The 25000-nt window shown below is 40.5% G+C and overlaps 1 protein-coding gene across 4 annotated transcripts in view; it reads left to right on the forward strand.

Moving 5' to 3' along the window:
* syne1a (spectrin repeat containing, nuclear envelope 1a) overlaps positions 1 to 25000 on the forward strand; it is a 177455-nt gene that overhangs the window by 2356 nt on the left and 150099 nt on the right. For 3 of the 4 annotated variants that reach the window (XM_047801922.1, XM_047801923.1, XM_047801920.1), the window contains exons 3-29: positions 2437 to 2457; positions 2544 to 2636; positions 2752 to 2930; positions 3127 to 3323; positions 3945 to 4054; positions 4413 to 4451; positions 5404 to 5511; positions 7655 to 7792; positions 7925 to 8089; positions 8204 to 8316; positions 8766 to 8934; positions 10699 to 10795; positions 12696 to 12892; positions 14030 to 14194; positions 14960 to 15115; positions 15745 to 15888; positions 16049 to 16198; positions 17595 to 17753; positions 17961 to 18125; positions 18349 to 18483; positions 19175 to 19333; positions 19428 to 19636; positions 20517 to 20580; positions 21895 to 22047; positions 23169 to 23297; positions 23516 to 23626; positions 24459 to 24599. In XM_047801922.1, the coding sequence (XP_047657878.1) occupies positions 2437 to 2457; positions 2544 to 2636; positions 2752 to 2930; positions 3127 to 3323; positions 3945 to 4054; positions 4413 to 4451; positions 5404 to 5511; positions 7655 to 7792; positions 7925 to 8089; positions 8204 to 8316; positions 8766 to 8934; positions 10699 to 10795; positions 12696 to 12892; positions 14030 to 14194; positions 14960 to 15115; positions 15745 to 15888; positions 16049 to 16198; positions 17595 to 17753; positions 17961 to 18125; positions 18349 to 18483; positions 19175 to 19333; positions 19428 to 19636; positions 20517 to 20580; positions 21895 to 22047; positions 23169 to 23297; positions 23516 to 23626; positions 24459 to 24599 (3666 nt within the window). The remainder of the gene's footprint in view (positions 1 to 2436; positions 2458 to 2543; positions 2637 to 2751; positions 2931 to 3126; positions 3324 to 3944; positions 4055 to 4412; positions 4452 to 5403; positions 5512 to 7654; positions 7793 to 7924; positions 8090 to 8203; positions 8317 to 8765; positions 8935 to 10698; positions 10796 to 12695; positions 12893 to 14029; positions 14195 to 14959; positions 15116 to 15744; positions 15889 to 16048; positions 16199 to 17594; positions 17754 to 17960; positions 18126 to 18348; positions 18484 to 19174; positions 19334 to 19427; positions 19637 to 20516; positions 20581 to 21894; positions 22048 to 23168; positions 23298 to 23515; positions 23627 to 24458; positions 24600 to 25000) is intronic. The other variant, XM_047801921.1, reaches the window with a different exon arrangement.

Consider the following 25000-nt stretch of genomic DNA (forward strand, 5'->3'; position numbering starts at 1 on the left):
ATCATCCATCTAGAACAGCAATGTCCAATCTTATCCGGAAAGGGCCGGTGTTGGTGCAGGTCTGTGGCTTCTGCTTGGTTGGAATGAAAACCTCCACCCACACCAGCCCTTTGTGGATAAGATTGGACACCGCTGATCTAGAACAAGGAAACAAGCATCTATTTACGGCAGACGCTCTTATCCAGAGAGACTTACATTTGTCTCATTTATACAGCTGAGCAATTAAGGGTTAAGGGCCTTGCTCAAGGGCCCAGGAGTGACCGCTTAGTGGACCTGGGATTTAAACTCACGACCTTCCGATCAGTAGTCCAACACCTTAACCACTGAGCTGCCACATCCCCATCTATCTTTCTTTGTGGACACCTTTCGTTCTGTCTTTCTTTCTTTCTTTCTTTCTTTCTTTCTTTCTTTCTTATGTCAGTCAAATGAGCGTAATCACTCTTCTTCTAAAAGATAAATCTGTTCATTCTGTGAACCTGAGTTTGTGTCTGACATTTTGATGAATGTGTGCAGCTCTGCGGTCCAGTCAGAACAAACAGTCGTCGATAAATGCAGTGATTGATTTACTGTGTGACTCGTGACATGCAGAAAACCAGCGTCTTTATTTTACTGTCAGGAAAATGATGTTTACTGTCTTCAGTATGATGAAGTGCTGGATGATGGACCTCTTTTGTGTTAGATATCTGCTCATTCCCAGCATGCTCTTGAGAGCAACAAAAATTTGTTTTGATTTGCTTTAAATCAGCCATGAGGTCCAGCTCAAAGACAAAGCCTGGATTTAGAGAGCTGACTGTGACTCAGAGCCGAGGGTGACTCAGAGCCCACTGTGACTCAGAGCCGACTGTGACTCAGAGCCTACTGTGACTCAGAGCTGACTGTGATTCAGAGCTGATTGTGACTCAGAGCTGACTGTGACTCAGAGCTGATTTTGACTCAAAGCAACTGTGATTTAGAGTCTTTCTTTCTTTCTTTCTTTCTTTCTTTCTTTCTTTCTTTCTTTCTTTCTTTCTTTCTTTCTTTCTTTTACTTAGATAGTCTTTCTTTCCTAAATAACAAAGAAAGAAACTTAGGTAGTCTTTCTTTCCTCCCTTGTGATTGACTTCAATCATTCGAAACTCTTCTCTCTGTTCCTTCCTCTCAGTGATATTTGATTTCACCCCCAGCTTTGTTTGCTCACTGTTCTGTGTCTTGTATTTTTAAATAATGTGATAAACTAAAATGACCTTTCAAACAGATAAATAATGAATGATGTAGTAATTAAACTGTGTGTGAAACAGGACAGGATCAGTGTTATATCTGTTCCTTCACCACACACTCCACTCGCTCGCTCTTCTGTTAAAGGAGGTGAAAATCCGGTCTCTCACACAGCTGAGACTCAGTTATTGTACTACTCTATCTCATCCCATTATCTCTCTCTCTCTCTCTCTCTCTCTCTCTCTCTCTCTCTCTCTCTCTCTCTCTCACTCTCTCTCTCTCTCTGGGTCCTTTAATCTACACTCCTATGATGTATAGTGTGTATTATTATTGCAGTTCTTGCTGTGTGCATGTAAGTTAATAAATATGAATCTAATTCTAATTCATCTGATAATACTTTACATTAAAGCAGCGGTGTGTAAAAGGGCTGAAAAAATCTCTGGGCCTTAAAGGAATGTGTCGAATATTTTACTTTCATTTTCCTCACTTCATTCCACTGATCTGTGAAAAGGAATCATCCATCCAAGAAATCATCTTTCTTTCTTTCTTTCTTTCTTTCTTTCTTTCTTTCTTTCTTTGTGGACTTGCTGCTTTTCTTTCTTTCTTTCTTTCTTTCTTTCATTCTTTCTTTCTTTCTTTCTTTTTTTGTGAACTTGCCACTTGTTTTTCTTTCTTTCTTTCTTTCTTTCTTTCTTTCTTTCTTTCTTTCTTTCTTTCTTTCTTTCTTTCTTTCTTTCTTTCTTTCTTTCTTTCTTTCTTTCTTTGTGGACTTGCTGCTTTTCTTCCTTTCTTCTTTCTTTCTTTCTTTCTTTCTTTCTTTCTTTCTTTCTTTCTTTCTTTGTGGACTTGCTGCTTGTCTTTCTTTCTTTCTTTCTTTCTTTCTTTCTTGACTTGCCGCTTGTTTTTCTTTCTTTCTTTCTTTCTTTCTTTCTTTCTTTCTTTCTTTCTTTCTTTCTTTTTTCTTTCTTTCTTTCTTTCTTTCTTTCTTTCTTTCTTTCTTTCTTTCTTTCTTTCTTTCTTTTCCCTGAAGCCATTTAATATATATTAATCATATGCATCAGATGCTATTGTACATTAAAGCTGATGTTTTTCAGCAATTCCAGTGTTTCTTAGTGAGTTATGTGCAGATGATTATGGAGGAGATGATTATGTGGAGTATGTATGGTGTATGTATGGTGAGATTACAGTCAGTATCTTCTCTCTCCTCTCTTTCTCTCTTACATGGATCATCTCTGCCCTCAGTCTGTGTACAGAGGATCTCCGGTTAGTAAAAACTTCACTTTATATTAACGCAATATATTCACGCAATATTAATATCTGTGATTAGGATGATTTTCTTTTTGTGACAGATCAAACTGGTTAACATCAACACCACAGATGTTGTAAACGGCAGACCCTCCATCATCCTGGGCTTGATATGGACCATCATATTATATTTCCAGGTTAGAGTGCAGGAAAAAAACAAAATCCAACAAATCATTTTTACTAACTAAAATTTTCACGAAAACTGTATCGGAATTTCTATCGCTCGATCGCACGCTTGATTTTCATCCCCAGATTGAGGAACTCACCAGCACGCTACCACCTCAGAACGTTCAGACCAGCAGCACGTCCTCGGTGGACAGCTCCAACAGCACAGAGCCGACCAGTCCGCCTGTCAAACGCAAGCCCCGCCTCTCATTCCAGGGAGGAGCCAAGAAGGCTCTGCTAAAATGGGTTCAGAAAACGGCTACCAAGTAAGAGCTTTTTTTTTTGTGGAACTGTGGCTTAAAGCAGAGGAAGACAATAGGAGATACAGATTGCTTAAATGTTATTAATATTTAAAATAAAATATAAAATATGTAAATAAATTATTTAATTTTTATTCCTTTTTTTTGTAATTGTAGTTAAATTGGACTTTTAGGAATTTTTTTATAATTTCTGTCATTACAGGAGACTAGGTCTGGAAGTCAGGGATTTTGGTCCAAGCTGGCGTTCCGGCGTAGCGTTCCACGCAGTCATCTTTGCCCTGCGTCCCCAGCTTGTGGACATGGAGCGCGTGTGGAACCAAACAAACAGAGACAACCTGGAGGAGGCATTCTCACTGGCCGAGAGAGAGCTGGGCATCCCGCGCCTGCTCGACCCTGAGGGTACACATTAATACTGTTGAATTATTATTATTATTAATGGTTCTTGCAAAGCAACATTCTTGTTATCTTGCATACTGAGATATTCTTCTTCCGGACAACGCTTCGGCGCGTAACTTGTCCCGCAGCTTTTGTCCTAGACCCATGAATGAGGTGTCAAATCGACCGGCTCATCGACGAGAGGTGTGCTATGACTTTTATACGCGATCTGACTAACGATGTTCACACAGCGGACGAAAAAGCGGCCAAAAAAGTCCCATAGACTTGAATGGGAAATTCCTAAAATTCCTAAATTTCTAGTTAATATTGTTGTTGTTCTTCTTCTTCCTTATTGATTTCTACCATCAATTACTGTTTATATTGCATCAACATATTAATGTAATTAGTATAGGTTCCAAAAATACGAGAAATACTACAGTGGGCTGCAAAAGTCATCAAATTTCCTGCTGGAAATGATCCAGTGTCTACAAACAATAAAAACATATATTTTTCCTGTCAGTATTTTTTATGGGGGGGGGAGACACCTTATATTTAATTCGTGGTAGGTGACGCAGAGACGCAAATATTTAACTCAAATCTTTATGCTTTATGCCTTTATTTAAAAAAAAATGACCCATGCTTCAGACGTGGATGTTGACAAACCAGACGAAAAGTCCATCATGACGTATGTGGCTCAGTTCCTGAAGCATCATCCGGAGTCTGCGGAGACGGACAGCGTCAGACGTGAGGAGGAGGTACGGTCATTTATACGGTCCTGACCTCTAACCTTTTAGAAAAAGCATATAGTCTTTGCGTATATATGTGATGCTTTTTATTGTGCATGGAAATGTTCTGCTCATGCAAGTACAATTAAATCCTGTTCTGTGACGGCCCTGAACGTCAAAGTTTTTTATTCCTTACATAAATGTGTGTTTGCATGACTTTAGCTTTTACTCTCTCTTCTTGTGTCATTTTTAAATCCTATTATCTCTCTCTCTCTCTCTCTCTCTCTCTCTCTCTCTCTCTCTCTCTCTCTCTCTCACTCTTTTGATTTCCGTTAATAACTTCCTGTGTTGTCCTTCTTTGCTCGTCATGCTTGCCCGTGTCCCGTAGTTTGGCTTTGCACCCCCCGTCTTTGGAGAAATGTCAGAGGTACGCTCAGTCACGTCACGTCTATTCATCGCCTGGAGGGCATGCGGTTATGTTTGCCGTCGCTCAAATTACCTCCATTTACAAACAGCATCTATATTCCTGATTAGTACGTGAATTATTCTGTATACACACTGCACAGAATTTCCCACAGCCTTGAAATCCTGTCACGCTTATTATCATTACATTAGCGCTACATCTCAACGAGCTTGTTTGCATAACAATAGCTCCACGTCGGCGTCCCGCTAGTCATCGACGTTGTTGACAGTCAGACGATAACACTCAGACCTGAGTAAAACAGGCTTTAGGAGAGGTTGTGCTTAATCCTGGCCTTCTCTGACTTGCGAAATGTCAGCCGGACCTGCTGGATTATCTCAGAGTAGCAAAAAAGAGCGGCCATTGTTGACTTCAGCCGCGGTAAAGCTGATCAGAAAGTGGAGAAATATCATAGTAGGAAATACGCAATACACAGCAGGCTCGAGCGAGATCACTGGAGCAATCGCTCTCTCATTCTTCAAACACGACGGCAGGTTATTCATCGCTCCAAGAAGAAGAATGTCACACATTCATACTTGACAATGCACACACTCGTTCATCTTGATAGAAACCGCCAAACAATGCTTGCTCTGATGGCGAAGCTAACAGGAAACGTCATACAAAAAGTCACCCCATCCCCCTCCCGCCTCTCAGTCCTGTCAGTTTCAGCCCCCCTGTTGGGTGGGTGGTTTGGAGTAAATGCACACAGTGATGAAAAGAAATATCTCACCCAGTAAGGGGTCTTCATGTAGCTGTAAATTGGCCCGAAGTCAATCTGGGTCTGAACTCCTTATTGTAATTACACCCAGCGTCCAAGCCATAGGCTATTTATAACGACACCGGGTCAAAAACACCATGAAGCTATTTTACATTTTTTTATGCTTGTTTGTCCAACCTTCAATCTGTCTCTGGTTGTCAGCGTGAACAGAGGAGTGTTCTGAGGGAGCTGAAGGTTTGGGCTGATCAGATGGACAGGGACTGTGCTGAGGCTCAGACAGACGCCGGGGATCTCAGTCAGCGGTATCAGGTACATAATAGTTAGATCACAATAATAACAGGAGTAAAAAAAAAAAAACAACCTTTCATCGAGACGGTAACAAAGCTGATTGATCTCATAGCATTTTTGTTTCATCGCCTAACGTATATACATTTATACAGGTTTGCACCGATTCTGGATTCTGATTGGTCAGAAGGTGCTGATGGTTGTTCTTTTCCATAACAACAGCTCTGACAGTAGGGCAGCTGCAACCTTATGATTTGTATAGTAAGCGCTTGTTCACAGGGATTGTACTACAGATGCTTCATTTTAATACGTTTAGAACAAACAACAATCACAAACTAATTAAAAAAAGCTATCAAACTTTTTATAGCTGCTGTAAAGCAAGTCAGAAGACATTCCACAACATTCCACGCGACTTTAAACCGATACGAAGCGCGATTTGTTTGTTTATTAATGAATATTGGGAATGTTAGCAAACTGCTGTGGAATAAGAGGAACAAAACACGCTGTTACAATATCAGCGGAACAATCCAGTTCAGTCGCACAGCAGCTTGTTGTCTTACAAATTATTCTCCAATCCATTTTAAACAAATTTCTCTGATAGGCTTTAGGTAGAATTTTCAGATAGTGTGGAAACACTATCTGAAAGATATCAGGGTCATTTCGAGATTATCCCTTGTTTAGATTCTATCTTCGGAAAGGTCACTAGGGCGTTGTTTTCTCTTTAATTGTTGTAATACCCAGATGTAGAGTTCGATCTAAGACGTATTAGACTGAACCTGTGCTGTAAAAGGAAGTGATGATCCAGCTGATGATACGCTGGTGGTGTGTGTAATGAGTGTGTGTCAGCAGGCTGCCGGCCCGCAGGCCTGTTCCCTATTTAACTAAGAGCTCTGCAGGGAACCACGTCAGAAAAGATGGAGATGAATCTCAATATCTGTTGCTGTAGAAATATACTAATATAGTGTATGGCTGCATTTTCTTTTCTTTTTTTTCCTTCCCTTGTATTCGTTTTTTTCCTTTGACTTTAATGCAGTATTTAGATTTTTAGCATAGTCACTGTATGTTATTCTGAAATGTACGGTTCGGCTGAAACTACTGTAAAACCCTCGGTCGATATTAAATACCGGGTTTTTCAGGAACGTTTGTCCATTATTTGATTTGCGATGGATGGAATAATGAGCAAAGCTTGAAGGAAGCTGATTGAGGGCTGGGCAGCTAAACCTGTACCGTCAAACGCGTGCTACGGTTTCTTCGGCGTTTCAAATACAGATTTTTATTAGTCGCATACACAATCACACACAATAAAAATATAAAAAAAATAAGTAAGTAAAAATGGAATCAAATAGAATCAAATAGACTAAGAATAGGATTTTAGTAAAAATTTAATTTAATCGTTCAAATATATAAAAAAATTAATTGATACTGTATATAATCTAAAAAAAATTAAATTGATTGTTATAAGATAAAAAATATTTACTAATATTTACTAAAAAATCTAAAGTAGATTATATAATATTAAGACATATTTTATAAAATATAAATAGAGTATAAAATCTAGATATAGTATAGCGCGTCTCCTGAGGTAACATAGCTACAGAGTTTTTACCAGTTTTTTGTATTTAAATTGTTGCAATCGCCCTTATTTTATGTTGGCTTGTACAGTTGTTTTGTATTTTTCGGCCCGTCTACAATAACGTGCATGATGTGCTGGATCATGTACTATTTTATAATCAGTAATAAAGGCCATATTACAGCTCACTGGATTTGTTTGTAGGATTTTGTATGATATTAATAAAACAAACGAAACCTGCAGATGAATTTGATTAGATCTTGTTTTGACCGGGTCAAAGTCAGCAGTCTGGAACGCTTTTTTTTTTCCTTTAGTAGCTTCCTCAGTATGTCTAGGGTGTGGTAGCCTAGGGGTTAAGGTGTTGGACTACTGATCAGAAGGTCATAAGTTCCAGGTCCACTGTTGGGCCCCTGAGTAAGGCCCTTAACCCTCAATTGCTCAGGTGTATAAAATGTAAGTCGCTCTGGATAAGGTCGTCGGCTAATTGTAAATGTTCCTGGATTACATGTTAGTAACAAGCAGGATAAGAGTTAAGCTCTGCTTGTTCCTTATCGTATATATCTTTTTGCTCCGTTTGTGGATTTTGTCATTTCTCAGGTCTTTAAGCATTATCGTGTGCAGTGTGAGGTGAGGAGGAGACAAGTGGAGTCCTGCATTCAGTCCACTCAGAAGGACGGCATGCTGACTTCAGACCAAGCGCTGGTTAAACAGGCTTGGGAGAGACTATGTGCTAGGGTAAGACACACACATGGATGGAGATATTTGTGTTTGCATCGCTGAACAAATAATTTCATGCGGTTGGTTATAATAAAACCAATAGTACACCAAACAAACATCGATTTTGGCTAATTGTTTTGTTGTCTTCAGCTCCTGGAGTGGCATATACAGCTGGATGGCGGGTTGCCAGATCCTCTGGGTACTGTAGGTGTGTGGTTGCATCAGGCAGAGAAGATCCTCCAAGAGGACCTGCTTCCCCAACAGAGCCACGAGGAGACCGCCAACGTCATTCACCGTACACGGCAGCTCCATCAGGTAAATGAGAATTCACAGCAGGGTGTAGATGGAGGAGAGGAAGAAGAGGGAATTGAGTAATGGTGTGTCCAAGGTGTGACGGTGATGGATGTCTGCCACTTTGTTTATCCGCAGGAGATCCTCGGTCTCGTCGAAACGCACCAGCAGACGTTCCAGTCTGTCCACAGGGACCGGAGCGTCGGCGGCGTTGCCGTACCGGCCGAGCAGCTCCAAGACATGGCAGAGAGGTGTGAGAAACAACGAGAGACCTCAAATTCTGATTGGTCAGGAAAAAAAAAACGATGACTCAATTTCTATAGCAGCAGCTCACACTGTAGTACAGTCTACGAGGAAAATTGCATGCTTAATGCGCTAGATTTCACCTAACATTATTTTGTTGTATCTGTTTATTGATTAAATATGAAATTATAAATCATAATTCGTACCAGTTTCTAGTTACATTTTAATGCTGCACATCATGTAAGTTTGTTATCTTTATCGCAGCAAGAAAAATTCTTGACACAGGAGAATCCTTCCGTTCTTCTCCTTATTCCCTTTGCTTTCTTTTTTTCCTGACAGGTTAGAACATGAATATTAAACCTGCTGTTACAGGAAATGAATTTGAACCAATCAGAATGCAGCAGTGCTGTAGCTTAACATCAAACGCTAACCCTAAACCCTAACTGATGTATAACAGATTAAACTACGTATCTACCTCCTCACACGTCCATCTGAGCAAACTGGAATTCTGGGAGTCGAGGTACCGCATGCTGGACTTCCTGTCGCTGGGTGAATCCAAGCTGAAATCCTGGATAATTAAATATGGGCGAAGGGAAACCACCGAGCTGTTGCTCCAGAGCTACGTGGTGAGTCGTGGGTCATGGATCCTGGTGATGGATCGAGACAATCAAACAATTTAAAAAACGGCTCATGAGATAGGATTTCGTTTCATCGTAAGCACTCACGTCATTAACGGTAAACAAATCGTTAGTCGGTTATCGCAGTGCAGAATCTGAAAGTAATAAACTACATGTAGTCGGCGTTTTTTAACGTATTTAGGTGTAGTGTTTGCTCAAGTGTTTAAGGCTCTGGGTTGTTGAATGGAGGATCAGGGTTCAATCCCCAGCTCTGCCAAACTGCCACTGGTGGGCCCTTGAGCAAGGCCCTTAACCCTCTCTGCTCCAGTGGTGCTGTATCATGTCATGTAGGTTTGCCTTTGATCTCAGAATATCTTAGAAAGAGTTCGAAAACATGGTGGAATCAATGGACCTCGATAGTTGAGGCAGTGGTGTAGTCTAGTTTTTTGTAGTCAGTATACTGTGATTTTTTCCCCCCTCCCAGCCTCATACGCACCCATCCTAGAGCGACACCCCATAGGCACCACCACACTCACTAATGCATAAAATATGCATCTACATGTAATTTAGAGCATTGTTAAAGGCTGCGTATGTGTTATCAACATTCCAATTTATTATAAGCAACAAAAGACAGACAGCTGATAAAACCTGTGCTCCAGGTCCCATATTCATATAACATTTAAGGCTAAATGTAGCTCTTAAAGGTATAAAGTTCACCCAAAAATGAAAATTGTGTTATTTCCTCACCCTCAATTTGTTCCAAAACTGTACGAGTTTCTTTCTTCTGTTTAACACAAAAGATGATATTTTGAAAAATGACACAATTTCCATTTTTGGTTGAACTTTATATCTTTAAGAGCTACATTTAGCCTTAAATTTTATATGAATATGGGACCTGGAGCACACGTTTTATCAGCTGTCAATTTTCAGTGTACATTTAAGAGTGAACAATAAATATTTGTTCAGTTTTATCACCAACACTCTTTCATTGCAGAATATTATGAACTGAATAAACTGATAGTTTACAAAGCTTTCCAAATACATTTGTACTCGGGCTGTGGGTGAAATGTCACCCGAAGCTGCTGTAGCTTTAGGCGCAGGCTTCCGAAAACACTCAGAGTTTAGTTTGTGTCTGCTTTCGTTTCATATCTTCTTTTACATTAGTTAGTTAATTTCTAATTTGCGCCAAAAAACACCGCCAAGCAACTGATTCTCCTCCTCGGTAGGTGACGTCAGATCAGGTCACAGGCCACGGAAGCCCCAATGGTCCAAAAACGTTAGTGATTCGCAATCGCAACCACAGTCTGTGTTCGCAACACAGACGGGGTGAATTTATGAATGAAAGTTCTGTCAGAAAATGATATTGTTACGTATCCTCACGCTTTTTAAGTGGGTATACGGAAATCCTTGGCCTTTCCTAGTGTGTATACGGCGTATGCCTGAGTATCACGTAGACTACACCACTGAGTTGAGGGTAAATTTGGTGAAATCAAATGTTTCTTCTTCTCAGAAGCTGAGCTGTAAGAGAGAAACGGTTCGATTACCGTATACGTAACGACTTTGTGAATTGATTAGAGTTAAGTTAAGAGAACCTCCATCTTGCTCCAACCAAAGTGACTTTACAGAAACACAATAAAAACCGTCGGTACTCAACGAAGATGGAGGTATTTCAGTACAGAGCTAAAGTCCATCTTAATTTGTTAAACCTGACTTTGAAAAAATGTTTTTTTTTACATCATTAACTTGGGTTCCGTTCGTTTCTTCTGTCTGCAGACGTTTGTCGAAGGCGAACACTTCTTCCAAAAGTACGACTCCGTCTACGAGGCTCTAAAGCGGGCTGCCGTGCTTTACATAAGCGCCGACTCTTCAGGTGAGAATCCTGATCGTGAATTTTTTTTTTTTTTTACAGAAATAAAAATATATTTACACTTAACTGGAAGCCCCTCCCCCTTTCCTATATCTCACATCGGTAATGTTTTCGCAGGCGAGTCGGTGGTTCGTCCATGTGAAAAAAACACAATTGCTAAAATGCTATTGCTTTTCAGTTGAAAGGGTTAAAAGGAAACGTACAGTTTCTCCGGAGCGTTTGATTGGACACAAATGACATACAGAATTTTTATTACTTTACATTTCCGGCAATGAAAGCTATAAAATAACATCTTAGAGATCGTTTCTGAAGACAGAGATATGAACAGAGCGTACAAAGGGTGAAGGAACTCGGGCGCTTTATTTGTGTTCTACGCTCGCTGTCTCTGTGTCCTCGGGGTTACTATCGGAACTCGGTGAGATCAATCCTTATGGGGCTCAACAGTCAATCAGTCTCAGCCTACAGCATCCCCTCCTCACACACACACACACACACACACACACACACACACACACACACACACACACACACACACACACACACACACACACACACACACACCTCCTGTCTCGCCGTTCGTCTCGTTCTCCTCAGGCGCTGGGTAAATGAGGTTTTCCCCGGCACTGTATCCAGCAGGGAGTTTCACTCCATTAGTGGGGATGTCCTAATGGGTTCCTCTCAGACCCGTAGTCGCACTAACGTGTTGCTCTCACCCCGCCTCTGGCAAGGAACCCAGCTCTCTGCGCTGTGATTGGTGCAGGTTAAAACGTCCCCAGTGAGCCAGTGATGTCGTCCTTTTCTCTTCTCTCCGTAACTTAACAAGCAGTTCGGGTTTACTTGAGAAGGAGCTGTAAGGTGTGAATATAATATGTGTGCTGGTGTGTGTGTGTGATGAAAAAAATGTTATCATTGAAAACATCATAAGAACTCATTTTGTATCTGTAATCATAGTACGTGACTAGACATTGTGACATCACCAACGTTTTTAAAGTGTATTAAGGTCAAAAAATCCATTTAGAACAAAATTCTCATCTGATTTTACTTAAATACATTCAGGATCGAAATAAAAAATTTGGTTAGATCAATTAATGGCTAGAGAGTCTGACTCCTAACCCTAAGGTTGTGCGGTCGAGTCTCGGGCCGGCCACGACTGAGGTGCCCTTGAGCAAGGCACCGAACCCCCCCAACTGCTCCCCGGGCGCCGCAGCATAAATGGCTGCCCACTGCTCCGGGTGTGTGTTCACGGTGTGTGTGTGTTCAAGGTGTGTGTGCACTTTGGATGGGTCAAATGCAGAGAACAAATTCTGAGTCTGGGTCACGGTACTTAGCCTTATGTCAGGTCACTTAATGAGCGAGCCAGAAGTGAAAAACTCCCTGAGACTGATGGAGACCTGAGACATCGCCATGTCTCCTAAATGATCCCATCCACAGTAATCTGATGTATCTTTAGTCTTTTCGTGTGGTCAAAGCCAGTGCTTTGCAAATTTTTTATATATATATATATATAAGTTCATCTCTAATCTCTAATTTGGTCCCAAATTTTCTGAAGCGGGATGATGTTGGAGCAAAGAAAGGAAAAATTTGGTGGGCGTGGCCTAGTCATTTATTTCCTGTCAATGCTAATGGTGAACATCTCTGAGCTCATGTATGCAGAAGAAAGTGAATGTGGAAGGAACAGTTGTGATGAAAAGACGTGTCTGGCTACCTCCGTGTCCCTTGGAAAATAGCACGTGATCAAAATGGGGGGAAATAAAAGAAAGCAAAAAGAGTCATGTTTTATGTTTTTCTCTGTAGACTCGGAGTGCTTGTGATCAAGTTTGGACATGTTTTTATACACAAAACGTGACAGTGAAGCCTTAATGTGCCTTGGTGTGTGTGTGTGTGTGTGTGTGTGTGTGTGTAGTCGAGAAGAGTGTGAAGCGCTTCCTGAGGGACGTGGCCGATCAGTGGAGGAGTCTGTCGGTGGAGGTGCGCAGCGTCAGGTCCATGCTGGAGGAGGTTCGGGGGAACTGGGAGAAGTACAGCAGCTGTGTGGAGTCTCTGCAGGCCTGGCTGGAGGACGCGGAAGCAGCGCTGAGACAGCCAGAGAACGCTAAACGAGTGAGTGTGTATGTGAGGAGCGCAGGAAAAAAGTCCAGTCTGTCTGATATTTCTCCCCAGAACATATTCAAGAGCCACAACAATAATAACAATAAAAAAAATTATTGATTCAAGACAGATGTCTAAGGAATACAACACTTGGAGGTCAATAGGGTGAGACCTGGCAACCCTTTCAGTTTATCGTTTCATATTATGACGTGACACTTCTATAAAGCGAGATAGTAGATGAGAACTTATATAAGAATTTTATTTCTCTCTTTTTTATTTTAATGCCAAATGGGTTACCAAGGATCAGCATCTTACTGTAAATGACTGAAAACAAATGTACAACTTTGCAGCTTTTTTTTGGAATGTCTGCTATATGAGTCCAAGCTGTTGCCTTGGAAACAATAGGCACTACAATAAACCCACCTTCTGACCAATAGGAAACCAGAATATTTTTTTTCCAACGCTAAAACAGCACTGGAAGTGTTGCTAATGAACGAGTAAAGAACGAAGTGATGTGGGATCACAGGTCTGGAGTCCATCTAGATGAGGAAGCATTCGGGGGTTTTTTCACTTCATTTTCAGGTCATTTATGTTTGTTTGATCAAATGGCTTGACTTTTTTTTTTTTTAAGGTTTTTGGTTGAATTATTGTCATGGTATTTGTAAAAAAAAAAAAAAACTTCTCTTGGATACGATACGCAGACGCGTCTTACCCTCCTCGCTCACACGGGAAGTGTAATTAGTGTGTCTGAGTGTAATCCCATTTCAGACACTTCACTGAAATCAGGTCAAAACATTTCCCATTACATGCGTCTACTCTCTACATCTCTCTGTCTCTCTCTCTCTCTGTCTCTCTCTCTCTCTCTCTCTCTCTCTCTCTCTCATATTCCTCATCTCTCCTTTATTTCTGTCAGGAGTCTTGCTTTCTATTCATTTCTCTTTCTCTCTCTCTCTGTCATTCATTCTCTCACTCTATCTCTATCTCTCTGTCTCTAATGCCTCTATCCGTTTCTCTGTTGTGTTCTATATTCCTTCTTCTTCTCTCTCTCTCTCTCTCTCTCTCTCTCTCTCTCTCTCTCTCTCTCTCTCTCTCTCTCTCTCTCTCTCTCTCTCTCTCGCTCTCTCTCTCTTTCTCTCTCTGTTCCTCTAGGAGTTCTTCAGGACTCTTCCACACTGGATGGAGAATCACGCCGGCATGAACGCGGCAGGAAATTTCCTCATCGAGACGTGTGATGAAACAGTGGCTCGTGACCTGAAGCACCAGCTGCTGCTACTCAACGGGAGATGGAGAGATTTATTCAGTAAAGCCAAACAGGTGAAAATCAGCACTCGGCGTTTATTAAACATTCACTTATTTGGGTTGAGTTTTCTTTTTTTTTTTTTGTTGCGAGTGTCTGCACGGAGCTTCAGATGTTCCCTCTGTGTCTCCTCTGGGTTCCCCGGTTTCCTCCAACCTTAAATAAAAAAGGCTATCGGTTGGACTTTACATTGACCCTGAGGTGTGAAGAAGTGCAGATGAAAATTCACTGATGTCTCATCCAGCGTGTCGTCTTGTCTCATGCACTGTTTCCTTGAATAGACTCGTGACCAGGATAAAATTGTGCAACATAAAAAATTCTTCTAATGGCTTATAAAGGCATTTATACTGTACATACTCCTGTAAAAAAAATTAACATCCAACATATAATTATAAAATAAATAGAATAAGTCAATATAAATAGATTACATAATAATGGAATAAATAAAAAAGAATAAATAAATTCTAATAATAACATCATTCTCATAATCAACATTTTTTTTATTTTTTTGTATTTTTTCCTTTAAGACAGCTGGTTAGTTTGCTGAAAGAGAAAAACCCTTTAAAGTGAGAGTTTTTGGATAAATCGACTTTTTTTCTTGTGTGTGAGTTACACATTTACATATTTCTGCTTAAAATAAAAAAAACAAAAGAGAAAACAAACGACATCACCAGTGAGCCGAAGTTCGACATGATGAAACCTGCTCTCTGAGTCACTCATCACTATATTCTAAGCCTTTTTGTTCCAGATGGAGTGAAATTAAAAGCTTTGTGTCTCTGCAGTACGCTTGTGTTCACGAGACTCAGACTCACAGCGAGGCAGAGCTGCAGGAAGCCGTTGCTGTGCTCCGAGACTTTTTGGAAACTTCTACATCCAAACTGACCTCACCTGTCCAGGTGTCACTGCCAGACGTCAGAACGTTTATGAGGAACGTTCAGGTAGAGATGCGGTCTCCTGAATTTAAGACAATTAGCACAGTTTTTTTTTATTGTAGCTGAGGTTTGATTTATTATTATTATTATTGTTATTGTTATTATTATTATTATTATTATTATTATTATTATTATTATTATTATTATTATTATTATTATTATTATTATTATTTGTTATTATTATTATTATTATTATTATTATTATTAATTATTTATGTATTTTTATTATTATTTTCATTGTTATTATTTGTAATTATTATTATTATTTTATTTGTTTATTTTTATGATTGTTATTATTATTATTATTATTATTTTATTTGTTTATTTTTATTATTATTATTATTATTATTATTATTATTATTATTGTTGTTTTTAATTATTATTTTTTATTATTATTTTATTATTATTATTATTATTAGGGTGTGAATCTTCTTCTTTCAGACGATACGATGAACATCTCAATACACATAAACTGTTCTAAGAAAACTGTTAAACACGTAACAATTCACTTCATTCGGTTCACTTCGGATCTGAAACGATTCGATTCAGCACTGATTCATACCTGAGTTAATATGATATGAGTAATATGCCATTTCACTAACCATGACTCAAAACTTACCTCATTTGTTATGAAGGAGATCAAACAAAGACTTCCAGCGATGGAGGTGAGATACAAAACAGCCGCTCGCACGGCTCAGCTCTGGATCAGAGACTCCAGCGGTGCGGATGGAAAGCAAGTCCTCGTTACCATGGCGTCCATCAAAGGACAGCTATACAAGGTGTTACGATTCTTTACATTCGGACATCATTTCTCTCAAAGTCGCGTTTAAATCGACTTTACACTACATGTGGTTGATACGTGTGTGTGTGTGTGTGTGTGTGTGTGTGTGTGTGTGTGTGTGTGTGTGTGTGTGTGTGTGTGTGTGTGTGCTGTTTCAGATGAAGGAGAAATGTCCTTTGGTGCTGCGAGAGTGTCACACTGTGCTTCCCGTGTTAGAAGAGCTAGAAGGTCAAATCTCAGCCTTCTATCAGATAGCGGATCACGCAGGTCACATCATCGCTCAGCAGCACGACCAGCATCGAAACCAGGTGAGGAGACGTGATAAAGTCAAGAGCTTCACGTCACACTTAGTCAGAGAGAACGGCCAATAACGTGTCTCGACATATGGGAGGAAAAACACTGACGCTGTCTCTTCGTTCACTATTGTATCGTTTCATACCAGTTCATAAGCGCCAAAGAGGTACTAAACTCTTGAATCTGATTGGTTAGAATGTTAATACTTGTTTATAATTAAAGAACTCATTCGAACGTTAACGTTTCTAAAGGAACTCTTTGTTGTTACAGCCCACGCTGTCGTGCTCTGGTTCTGACTTCACCTTCCAGCTTCCTTTCTTCTTTTCATCATCACAGGAGCTCTGGCTAAGCAGAGACTCCTAATGAGAATTAAATTTCCACAGAGGATGAAATTTGATAGTGAAGCAGATGCGAAAGAGAGAGAGAGAGAGAGAGAGAGAGAGAGAGAGAGAGAGAAGGTGAGAGAGAGATGGAAAGAGAGAAAGAGAGGTAGAGAGAGAGAGAGAGAGAGAGAGATGGAAAGAGAGAGAGAGAATGAGAGAAAGGGTGAGAGAGAGATGGAAAGAGAGAAAGAGAGGTAGAGAGAAAGAGAGAAATTTTATAGATATATTAAATATATATATAAGCTCTTATTATATATATAATTTATTGATATATATTTATATCATAGATATTTAAATATATATATATATATTATATAAATTTTTTTATATATATATTTACAAATATATATATATATATATATATATATATATATATATTTATAAATTAATGATATATATAGATATTGATAAAATTATATCGAATAATTCTTATATATATATATATATAGAGATATTTTTATATATATTTAAATATAATCTATATCTATATATATATATATATATTTATACCTTTATAGATAGATATATTTATAATTTATATATATATTCTATATATATATATATATTATCTATGATATATAAATTTTTATATATATATTAAAATATATATATATATATTATATATCTTTATAAATATATATCTATTTTGTTATATTTATATATTATAATATACGCGCGCGCCCTTGTCGCGCGCCCCCCCCTCGCTTTTTGCCTCTGATTTTAGTTGCTTACTGTAATGGGGGTAGTTTAGGGATTAACTTACTTTTAAGTGGTAATTTCACATGCAAACTCAGCAGCCAATCAGAATTGAGAATTTCAATGATTTACTTTCTAATCAAAATCATAATGTGCTCAGAGAGTTTCATGGCTGGCCACATTAATTCTGTTGTGTGTTTGTGTGTGTGTGTGTGTGTGTGTGTGTGTGTGTGTGTGTGTGTGTGTGTGTGTGTGTGTGTGTGTGTGTGTGTGTGTGTGTGTTTGTGTGTGTGTGTGTGTGTTTGTGTGTCTGTGTGTGTGTGTGTTACAGGAGTTGCTGTCACAGCAGCAGAGCTGTAAGAGGTGTGTGTGTGCAGTGGAGCGTAGTTACCTGGCCCTCCAGAGGGCGCTCTGCTGCACCAAGACTCTCTACAACTTTGACGCGTCTCTCCTGCAGAACAGAGTCACCGAGCTTCAGACCACCGCCCAGGTTAGCTTACAGCTCCTTTAATCCTTCACTGATACTGTACGTGTTGCACGCCAGGCGTTTAACACAAGTGGGTTTAGCTTAAAGGGGCCATTTATATCCCTGAGAGATATCATAGTGGTGATCAGATACAAATCTGTTTTGATTCAAACCGTCAAGTTTTTAACTGATGCATTCGAATTCAAATGTAAGACGTGCCCTTCTCTATAGGCCCTGATGCAGGAGGCGTTGGAGTGGAGGAGGGTTGCAGAGGCAAACGGTAACCTGACACGCCGCTTCGAGGAGACTCGCTCTGAGCTGGAGAAGACGCTGAGGGTGGGCCAGGCGTGTCTGACAGAGAGAGGAGACCCTGTTGAGCTCTTCAGCAAACACAGCGTACGTCGTTCTGTCATCTCACCAGCAAAGAGCTTGACCTACTTATTATTATTATTCACTCTGACTTTTTTTTATCATATGCAAATGACTTGATAGTATTCCTGTGTGTGATTAATGTCAGCGAGACCTTTAGGATGTGACAGATGTACGGTACTCGCGCTAGTTTTTAATGCGTTAGCGTTCTCAACCCGACCAAAATACTGAAATAGGATTCTGCGGATAGGACTTTTTCAGCCGCCTGGACCAGCGAGTGCTGAACGCGTACCTGAAGGCGTGTGATGACCTCACTGATATCTTACCTGAGGAGGAGCAGCAGTGTCTTCAGGAGACGGTCCGGAGGCTGCACAAGCAGTGGAAGGTCAGTCTGATGTTTGACTTCTTCTCTCCTTTATCTAAAGCTTTTTATATCTTTAAATTGCGTTTAAAGTTACGATTGGCTAATGCTGTGATTGACAGGACAGACAAAAAGGTTACGAACCTCCCACTCAGAGAGAACAGACACATTTGCTGTCGCAGAGCTCAGTTCCTCCTGACAGTCGGTCAGAGTCTGTGTGCAACACGAGTCGCCTCCCCGCCTTGACGTTAAAGTGGCGGTGCGTAATTTTTAGCGCCCTCCATTCTGTCTTGCGGAACAACCCGAGATCGGAGCGACGACGTTCGGATTCAGACGAGGCAGAGAACGTTCCTTTGATATAAAACTACGTATATCATAAACGCATAATAAAAAATGTTTCGTTCCCTGTGTGGGCGGAGCTAATCCTTGAGCTATTTATTAAATTGTAAATAATTTCCAAAAATAAAACAAAAACACTGCTAGTACTGTAAGAGGACCCTAGTACACAACACGCACGCGCTTTTCTTTATTAAATAAGAAGTTGTAGATGTGCAGCATCGCCATACGAGACTCTGTTGCTATAGTAACGATAACTTATTATGATATGCGGCAGTGATAATGTCAGGGCGTTAGTCAGCACCTTTTGACCAATCAGAATCAAGAGAATGAATAGTAAGAGCTACTAGAAGGTCCTCGTCTGTATCGTGTTGACCAGGACATCCAAGCTGAGGCTCCGGCTCACCTGCTGAGACTGAGAGTGCAAGCGGAGAGGTGCTTCGTGATGACATCTCTGCAGGAGTGCAGGGCAGAGCTGCAGAGGGAGGAGAAGACGCTCGCTACGGCCGGCAGCGAGAGAGCGATCCGTGAACACAGGGTAAAGCTGAAACAAAGATGACATGCTGTGAAGACCTAGGAGTCTCTGTAGAGAATAAATCCGCGATTAAGCGTTATGGTGTTTCCACACTCAGGCCTTTTTCAGACACAAAAACCCCATTTCTGCATGCGAGAGGAGACTGAAGACGATGGAACAGCTCTGCCACAAGCTTCCAGAAAACGACCCGACACAAAAAGCCCTGCTGGAGACCAGAGATACTGTCTCAGAGGTCAAAAGTCAAGTGGAAAGTGCTTACACGAGACTCCAAGAGCATCCAGACAAGTGGAGCGAGTGGCACCGCAGGTGAGGAGCGGAACGGGAAAGTGTTGTTCTGCGCATGGATACGATAAGGATTCAAAAAAATTAGATTAATAAGTCCATCCTTAAAAATATCCCTGTTGTCCGTAACCCGACCGACCCTGTCGATTCAGGACCGACTCAAATAATTTTGTGTTTTTTTTTTGCTTTAAGTCCGACCGACTTCCCGGTTGTAAATTTGCGTTAAGACCGACCAATTATTATTTTTTACTCTTCAAACAACTAATACAAAAGCGATAAAATGATCTTAATTATATTTTAGTAAGTATTAAATTTAGTAAATATATAAATTGCCTCGGCCTACATACAAATAAAGGCTACGTTCTTTCTTTTAAATAAAAACCCGTGACGTCGTCTATGTTTACACTATTGGTTACCGGATGTCACACTACAGCCTGTGCGTTCGCTTCGTCTCATTCTCTCTCATTCACTGTCATAGTCGACGGTTCGCGCTCGGTAATGATGGCTGCGGCTGCAGTAAACAAAATGTTTGCCGTCACCGTTCAAAGTCATACGAGTTCGGGCGCCATAATACATCTAAAAAATGCATCAAAACAGCTCGACACCGCTTTAACTTGGCACGAAGTTCTGGAAAAACTGTCCAGCATCAAAATAAAGTTTGCAACGATGCGCTCGTCGCAAACGGGTTGAAGACCCAGTCAGTGACGTCACGATATGCTAATTTGTTTAAAGTCAAACCTACGTAATCACCATCACCAAAATTCCATTGAAACTTGAAAAAAAAATAAAGACCTACCTACTGACCCTTTTTTTTTTTACTGTTACTGCAAACCAAAATATTTTTAAGGATGCCCTGACGTTCTGAGACGTTTGTGACTGTGTTTTTTAATTTTTTTATTATCAGGTTTGACGAACTCTCAGCCTGGATTTCATCCCAGCACAGAGACGGAGAGAGCCTCGCTGTGCAGGTGAGCCTGGAACCCGTTTCTATAGTAACGGCTTGGAAGGAGTCTCCAGTGTCAGTGATTTGTGAGAGTCTGAGTTTGAACAGTTTTTTACTTATTTATTTATTTTATTGTATTTTATTTTATTTTATTTGGTTTCTAAGACGATGAGAGAGAGCGACTCTTTGTACATAAAGGAACACAGGAACATTAATTTATCGTCATCGTATTGTAGTGGGATGAATAAAAATATTATATATATATATATATATATATATATATATATATATATAATTTGATATATATATAGATCATGTGTTTATAAGTAATATATAATATAATATATATATATATATATATAAATTATATATATATATATATATATATAATTTGATATAATTTGATATATATATATATATATATATATATATATATATATATATATATATATATATAAATCATGTGTTTATAAGTAATATAATTTATATAATCATATTTCTTTTTATTTTATTTAGATCAAATGATTAAATATTGTAATGTGTTTAATCGATTTAATAATTGACATATTTTATGATAAATATTTTCTCACTGAATTATTTATTTGCTTTATGAATAAATGTCTAATCAAATATTTACTGTTTTAATCAGAGTTTAGTTATTAAATTATATATTATTTGCTTATTAATCATTTATTATGAAGCCTTAAACTGGAGTTACTGCAGTTTCTTATACTGTATGTTTAAATATATTTACATATGCAACACTGTAATCAGTGTAATTGTGTGTGTGTGTGTGCGTGTGTGTGTGTGTGTGTGTGTGTGTGTGTGCATGTGTGTGTATGTGCATGTCTGTGTGCGTGTGTGTGTGTGTGTGTGTGCATGTCTCTGTGTGTGTATGTGTCTGTGTGTGTGTGCGTGTCTGTGTGTTTGTGTGTGTGACTGTGTGTGTATGTGTGTGCATGTGTGTGTGTGCTTGTGTCTGTGTGTGTCTGTGTGTGCATATCTGTGTGTGTGTGTGTGTGTGCATGTCTGTGTGTGTGTGTGTGTGTGTGTGCATGTCTGTGTGTGTGTGCGTGTGTGTATCTGTGTGTGTGCGTGTGTATCCATGTGTGTGTATCCGTGTGTGTGTGTGTGTGTGTGTGTGTGTGTGTGTGTGTGTGTGTGTGTGTGTGTGTGTGTGTATCAGTGTGTGTGTGTGTGTGTGTGTGTGTGTGTGTGTGTGTGTGTGTGTGTGTGTGTGTGTGTGTGTATCAGTGTGTGTGTGTGTGTGTGTGTGTGTGTGTGTGTGTGTGTGTGTGTGTGTGTGTGTGTGTGTGTGTGTGTGTGTGTGTGGACACAGCGTGAGGTACAGAGGGCTCAGGAGGAAGCTCTGTCCTGGCTCACTGCTCGTCTGGAGGTGCTGGAGGACCTGAGCACTGACGCAGTGACCCAGAGAGCAGCTTTAGACGAGCTCACACACACACTCACAGCCCTGCTGTCCTCCTTGGATGAAGTAAGAGCATCTATTGTTTATTAGACAATCAGAAGCACTGTGAAGAACTAAAGTCAGACACATCGTCACTGTAACTACATACGATCATGAGCTCGTTGTCTCTCTCAGGTTTATTATATCTGTAATAATGTTTATGTTTTCTTTAGGATCACAGAAACAGGGGAGCAGATATATAGCATGTAGTATATCTGTCTGTTACTCCCTCTATCTTTCTCTCTTTTTCTCTGTCTGTCTCTCTCTCTCATTCTCACTCTCTCGTTCTTGCCTTCTTTCTGTCTGTCTGCTTTTACCTCTCTCTATTTCTCGCTTATGTTCACTCTCTTTCTTGATGGGATGTGGGATAGGTGTGGGAGAAAAAGACAGGGAGAGAGCGAGCGAGGAAGGTAGAGAAATGAGAAAGGTGAGGGAGATGAGAGAGAGGGGGGAGAGAGACGGGAGAGAGAGATAGGGAGAAACAAAGAGAGAGGGAGAGAGAGAGAGAGCAGAGAGAGATGAGAGAGAGAGGAGAGTAGATGGGAGAGCAGAGACGGGGAAGGTGATGGGTGGCGTGAGAGAGAGAGAGAGGTGAGAGAGCGAGAGAGAGGGGCGCCTAGAAGTAGAGCAGGAGAGAAGAGAATAGAGAGAAGAGTAGATATGCAAGTAGAGAGCGACTCAGCAGTATAGAGAGAGGGCGAGAGTAGATAGAAAGGAGAGAGAGAGGGTAAGAGAGAGATAGGATCTAGCATAGAGAGTAGATATAGTATATCTCTCTATATGTCATCTAGGTAGCTGGTGATGTCGTGGGATCAATGTTGTGTTAGAGTCGTTGCATATGGAGAGCGAGAGAGAGTGGAGAGAGCGCAATAGCGCGGGGGAGGGAGCGAGAGAACATGAGTGCGAGGGTCGAGGCTGTGAGCGAGTAGCGAGAGAGCGCGAGCTCGGTGAGCGAGCTATCGAGATGGAGAGCGATCGAGAGAGAGAGGGATGTAGTCTCTCGAGCGCGAGAGTGAGAGCGAACGGGTGTGAGAGAGAGCAGAGATCTCTCTCTCTCTCTCTCTCTCTCTCTCTCTCTCTCTCTCACTCTCACTCTCTCTCTCTCTCTCTCTCTCTCTCTCTCTCTCTCTCTCTCTCTCTGTACTAAGGCGATGTCCCTGGATGAGAACAGTGAGAGAGGAGAGGAGGAGGATGATGTTCTTCAGACACATGAACACTCCCGTATTCTGAATGCTGAGAGTGTAACAGAAGCCATGCAGCTGCTTCTCATTCACCAGGTGACCTAAAGTCCACTTATTAATATATATATATTCACAACTCAAATCCTTTTCCAAAACCATCAATCAAAAGTACTATAAATAATGAAGGAAGTCTCCAAACAGAAAAGCTCATATAAATAATAAATACCTGCATGAACTGACCTATAATCAGAACCCTATCTTAATAATAAATGAAAGAATCTCCTTTATTTTAATGCCTGTTTTTTTTGGACCAGGAAAAGCTGAAGTGTGATCAGAAGAGAAGAGGATGTGTGTGTGAAGCAGCGTGTCTTGGTGAGGAGCACCCACAAGACTGCAGCTGGGCAGCGCATGAGAAACATCTACAGGTAATTCAGGAACATCCTCAAAACTGGCTGAAGAAACGAACTCCTACCGTCATACGTGTGTGTATGACATGAGTGTATTATTTTCTTACGACAATAAAACTTCCTGAGATGTTACATTCCTGTTATATATATTTTTTATATTTTATATCCATTTATAGTTACGTTTTATTCTGTCAGTTCAGATATAAAACAGCTGTCATCATCCTCTTTTTGTTTGTGCACGTGTGATTGCACGTTTGCAAGTGTGTGTGTGTGTGTCTATGCCTGTGTGTGTGTGCAAATGTGTGTGTGTGTGTGTGTGCATATGTGTGTGTGCATATGTGTATGTGCGTGTGTGTGTGTGTGTGTGTGTGTGTGTGTGTGTGTGTGTGTGTGTGTGTGTGTGTGCGTGTGTGTGTGTGTGTGTGTGTGTATGTGCATGTGTGTGTGTGTGTGTGTGTGTGTGTGTGTGTGTGTGTGTGTGCATATGTGTGTATGTGTGTGCATGTGTGTGCATACTGTATGTGTGTGTGTGTGTGTGTGTGTGTGTGTGCATATGTGTGTGTGTGTGTGAGTTACAATGCTCTGACACTGGAGACTTCTTCCATAAACACTTCCATAGGTCCCTGTGAATGAGCTGTTGCTATGGAAACCAATAACATATTAGAAAACATGTTAATTATGTTACATACCTGCGATCGTTAGCTTTGTTAATGTCAGAGCTGCTGTGCTGGAAAATTAATCAACACCTTCTGACCAAACAGGATCCAGAATTCAGTATCGCTGTGGTGTCGACTGATGAAACATTGATGTTATGTGTGTGTGTGTGTGTGTGTGTGTGTGTGTGTTATAGTCCACTGTGAGCGCATGGCAGGAGTTTGAGGTGGACCGCGAGGCCGTGCACCAGTTTGTTCGCAGAGTGACTCCTGTCCTGCACCAAGAGTTTATATTCAGCAGCCTGGAAAACCTCACGAATCATCTCCAATACACTCGTGTAAGAAAAAAACACGTAAACACTGTACACACTTAACTACACTTTTCTCAGATCCTTTTCATAAATAGTTCAATTACTGGGGGCCACGGTGGCTTAGTGGTTAGCACGTTCGCCTCACACCTCCAGGGTTGGGGGTTCGATTCCCACCTCCACCTTGTGTGTGTGGAGTTTGCATGTTCTCCCCGTGCCTCGGGGGTTTCCTCCGGGTACTCCGGTTTCCTCCCCCGGTCCAAAGACATGCATGGTAGGTTGATTGGCATCTCTGGAAAATTGTCCGTAGTGTGTGTGTGTGTGTGTGAGTGTGTGAGTGAATGAGAGAGTGTGTGTGTGTCCTGTGATGGGTTGGCAGTCCGTCCAGGGTGTATCCTGCCTCGATGCCCGATGACGCCTTAGATAGGCAC

This window comes from Tachysurus fulvidraco, chromosome 16, assembly GCF_022655615.1.
Source record: "Tachysurus fulvidraco isolate hzauxx_2018 chromosome 16, HZAU_PFXX_2.0, whole genome shotgun sequence".
Classification (NCBI taxonomy): Eukaryota; Metazoa; Chordata; class Actinopteri; order Siluriformes; family Bagridae; genus Tachysurus; species Tachysurus fulvidraco.